We start from the raw sequence: 4,833 nt of genomic DNA on the forward strand, positions 1-4,833 counted from the left end.
CTCTCTCTCTCTCTCTCTCTCTCTTTCATCCGTCACTATAACAAATATATTTATATGTAAATTAGCCTGTGAAATAGAATGATTCAAATTTCACGATAGGAAAATGTTATATTTAATCGGTGGGGTTTGAGTCATCGACGGTGGAAAGGGAAAGAGATTGCTGGAGATGCATGGGGATGCGGGTGGAGGTGAAAGTTCAATCTAAAATCTGTCTCGTCCCTGTTTTGGTTATAGTAGACTGGTAAACTGCCTGTAGCAGCCAGATTTGACTTGTGGTTTTTTATGTTTGATACTGATTTTGTCAATACCAAAAGTAAAGCGCAGGCACAGATTGACCAGACTCAGATCTAAAGGTGCTTTTATAATCTGCAAACACAGTATTACATAAACTTTAAGAAACTGCAATACCCCCAAATTTACCCCCAATTTCCACAGGATGGGTAACGGCTGCGGATTGGCTCCGATGTGTGACACCTTCGTGCTCCGCCGTCCGTCAACACTCACCAGGTCCGGATTTGTTGCAGAACGGCTGCGGCCATGACTGACAGCGGAAGTCTCGAGAACCAGTGATATCTCGCAAATTCATGTAGAATAGAACCACAAAAACAGTCCGTGGAAATACACAGATTTACTTTAATGGGAATCAAATTACTCCAACGCCGTTCCGGAGCGGATCCGCAGCTGTTCCGCATCCTGTGGAAATTGGGGGTTAGTTTACATTGACAGCGTTTCATTTATGGGATTGTTCTGGTGCCGCTGAGGTCCCTCATTTTCGGCCGGACTACCTTCACCTTCCGTTTTTTTCATGTTGGGATTCTAAACTCCAGCCAATTTGGGAAGCATTCTCTGAACTAGAACCGACAATCACATTGTAAATATTTTTTTCTTTAGTAAAAGTATCATTGCACACTTGACAGACATTTTAATTCCAGAGCTTGCCTACCCACATGCACATGTTCCACCAAACAAGTTCCTTCCCAAGGCTGTTTTGCAGGGGCACTGTACCTGGGTCTGACGTTTAGCACCGCCCAAGATGATTGTGATTGGTTTGAAGAAATGCCAATAAATCAGAGCATGTTTTTCCACTATACAGGAATGATGTATGGACTAGCCAGTCCCTCCTTTGCAGTGTTGTGGAGGATATCTGCCAATGCAAGACTACATTACATTCTTTTAGCTGACGCTATTATACAAAGTGACTGACAATAAGTGCGTTCAACCATCATAAAAGAGGCGAATCATTATAGAAATCATGAAGTGTGAATTGGCAAGTTTGGGAAATAAGATAAGCTCTGTCCAAAGCAAACACTGGGATTGTCACGTACTTGGTGCTGTTTGTCTGTCCAAATGTTGCAGTAACACCTGCCTGTTCACTCTGTTTGTCTGCTAGTGTATTGTCCTGGTTTCTCTCCGTCTGTTTCATCTGTATCTGTCTCTCTGTGTTCTTGGTGTTTGTTTTTCTGCGACTTTGGCAGCGTCTTTGGCTTTCTACACAGCCAGTTCTTTCTCTGTTTGCTCTTCTTTTTCTTTTTTTGGTACTCCCTCCAGCACTGCCTGTGAATTAGAAAAAGTAGAAAGAAATTAAACGCCAGGTAATGTTGTGCACACAATCTAATGACTGTGAAGGGTCCATCCAGACTGATAGCAGACACCTATAGCACTATAATAATAATAATATAAATCATGTATAATTATATAAATTGGAAACACCCAATACCCCTATCTAGCATTCATAAAATGTACATAAACATTTGATTAACGGTTTATAACACAGTATAATGTATGCAAATGTTAGTGTTAGTATTTGTTTAGAAGTGGAGGCTGACACAGGTAAGTAGCCCTGGTTTAGATGAACCACATTGCAAACATTGCTTAGGGTAGCATTTAACAATAAACAGCTGGAAATAGACAGGCTTGCTTTATGTAGGACTGCCTTCCATGGCTGCCAAGAACTGCAGACCAATGGATTATCCGTGTTACACAAGGAAAAACATTACGCACATGGCATGACATACAGTACAAGAATATGAGATTAAGGAAGTCTCCATCACACTCCTCATGCTTACAAATGCTTAATAGGGCAACTTACATCTTACATCTCTATTTTTCATTTTTTTCAAGCTGGCAAAAGTAGCAAACTGAATTGAAAAATGATCAGGTTTGGTGGCCATTAGTTCAGCTCTTTAGCATTTAGCAGAACTACTGTAGGTGCGTGCACACACACACACACACACACACACACACATAAACAAACATACTTATGATTATTTTGGTTTCATTTAATCCTAAAGTAATACCATAAAACCAGCAAAAGCTCCATTAGTAACATCAGATTATTTTTCTAATTTAGAAGCCTGACACATAAATGGTTTCCATGTCAGCTGTGAAATGTGTTCAATCAAATGAACCTTGTGTAAAATATATATGTTAACCATACTCCCAGTTCAATAATGTTACAGTAAAATCAAATACAGACTACAGTATTCAAATCAGACTGTAGACAAGGCCAAAGCTGAATGTAGTGTCATAGCACAGCATCAAATGTTGCTATGGAGCTACTGTACAGAGGTTCACTGATGTTTCTCACTTTTATCTTTGGGTGTATTTATATCCTCTGCTTTTGTGTCTCTACATGTTTCTGTTTTCTTTTTTTCCAACAGTATTACTGTTAATACAAGTCAAATAATAACAACAATAATAATGAGAAAGAAAATGGAATACAAAAAATGAAAAATGAACAAATCCTCATAATACAAACTCATCTTAATTGCATGTCTGTCTGTCCTGGAAGAGGGGTCCCTCCTTTGTTTTGCTCTTTCCTGAGGTTTCTTCTGTTTTTTTTTTTTCTTGTAAAGGTAATTTCCATATTTAAATCAAGGGTCTAAAGGGTGTTTAAAATTGTACAGATTATAAAGCTCCTCAAGGCAAATTTGTGAAAAGACTATAAACAAACCGAAAGTTGACATAACTTAACTTTTAGAAACAGCAAATGAATCACTGTTTTGCTCATATGGATGAACATGACATTACTAACTTAACATGTATTTAACTATCTCTTCAAATCATTTTCTGTGATGGGTAGATGTATTCCTCTGCCACAGCTAAACCCTTATTATATAGTATAGAAAATGTGTCCAGTTGTGTAGTCCTTATGACAACCACTGACCAATCTGCCAACCTACCCTGCTCTCTCTCTCTCTCTCTCACACACACACCAGCAGTCTCCAGAGTGTGTACTGGACAAAATCTAAAGTCAAGCATGAATACAGAGGCTGACAGGCCAATTATCAGATGTACTCTTCGTTCTGCATCTCCACCACTGAAGGGAAGCAGATGTGAGAATCCTGTCGCTTTCACTCAAGCCGGTACAATGACATGGCCCAACAACAAAAGGCACAGCCTTCACAAGGAATTGAGATGGACAGAGTTGTAAACATCCTATTGTCATACAGTTTTATCTGGTGGGTTTCCACATTTCAAGCTTCAGAAGATGTGATGTAGTGTTGGGATGTTTGTCAAAAAGTTGAAATGCATCTGACTCTTTCAATTGGAATTGCAGTCCTTATAGATGCTTTGTAGAAATTTAAAATGTCCAAAAATGTTATGTGCAATATTACTGTTTTATCACAACTTCTCTTCCTGATCTAGGAATCATACTGCATGTCATAAAGCAATTACTGAGCTTTAATGAGCTTGAAAAGACATGACCTAACATAAGAATGTCTCCTTGCTTCATAGGTGAATGTAGCACCAGCATGTGTCAAAGCCTTGACTAAGATGCTGTACTGCCCATACTGTCGCGGCATGCCTGGGCTAAAACCTTGTCACAACTACTGTCACAACGTTATGAGGGGCTGTCTTGCGAACCAGGCAGACCTAGATGCTGAATGGAACCTCTTCATCGGTAAGAAATAAATAAATTCTGCTTCAAATCGAGTGCCCTTGCACCTTGTTTCTCAGTTTCTCTTTGTAATATTTTTGAGGTTTGTGTGTCTGTCTGCCTGTGCGCACACTCATACTTCTAAGGCTGCATGTAACTTTTCCAAGGCAGTGTCTTTGAATAGTCTCTGTGGGAATTCAGTAGGATGTGCTGTGTTAGATTCAGCTTTAAAGGATTTGCAGAGACAAAACTGAAATCTTATTTGTGCAACCATTCCGTCTTTTTTCAGTCTGGAATGTTTTTTGCTGTTGCTGGAACCCTGGCATAGTGCTTAAAGCTCTGGTCCTTGCTGTTTGGGATTGATAAAAGAGAGCAGGCAAACAAATTTTCTATAGTGTTTCCAGCTGAGCTCGGTGAGTAATATAGCACTTCGGTTAGGCTGTAAGTAGCTGGATGCTCTAAGCCCTCCTGTTAAATGGATACCAAGGAGGCACATAGAGTGTTCCCTCTTGATCTTTTGTAGGCCAATAGTTTATTTGTTATGTACCCCAATTGCATCCTCCCACCCACACTAACAGATTTTTTTTTAAATGGGGTGACGCTTTTTTAAGAGGCATCCCTGAAGACAGTGTGTCAAGTGAACTGCACTTCTAAGCTTTTGGCTGTTTTGTGACAGGCCTGTCATTCGAGAAACAATCAGATGACGTACCGCTTGTTCTCTCCCATGGCATGTCTGAAGTCTCAGATCAACACAGGCCCCTGTGCACTGAATGAGATGTCTCGCAGCTTTATGACGTGTTAAAAAGTTAGTGTCTTGTTCGGTTGTGAAGAGGCAAATCTATTGCCGCAACGGGACGTTCTGTTTGACAGTAATGGGAAGAGCTGTTGTTGCAACAGAATGATGAATCTGGTAAGACAAAAACACCCTTGGGGTGTAGAAAAAGTGTTTTTTT

General features: G+C 39.9%; 1 protein-coding gene across 3 annotated transcripts in view; it reads left to right on the forward strand.

Annotated features, from left to right (window-relative positions):
• LOC116696725 (glypican-6) overlaps positions 1-4,833 on the forward strand; it is a 149,585-nt gene that overhangs the window by 89,885 nt on the left and 54,867 nt on the right. For all 3 annotated transcript variants that reach the window (XM_032528062.1, XM_032527908.1, XM_032527982.1), the window contains exon 4: positions 3,739-3,904. In XM_032528062.1, the coding sequence (XP_032383953.1) occupies positions 3,739-3,904 (166 nt within the window). The remainder of the gene's footprint in view (positions 1-3,738; positions 3,905-4,833) is intronic.

This window comes from Etheostoma spectabile, chromosome 1 (genome assembly GCF_008692095.1).
Source record: "Etheostoma spectabile isolate EspeVRDwgs_2016 chromosome 1, UIUC_Espe_1.0, whole genome shotgun sequence".
NCBI lineage: Eukaryota > Metazoa > Chordata > Actinopteri > Perciformes > Percidae > Etheostoma > Etheostoma spectabile.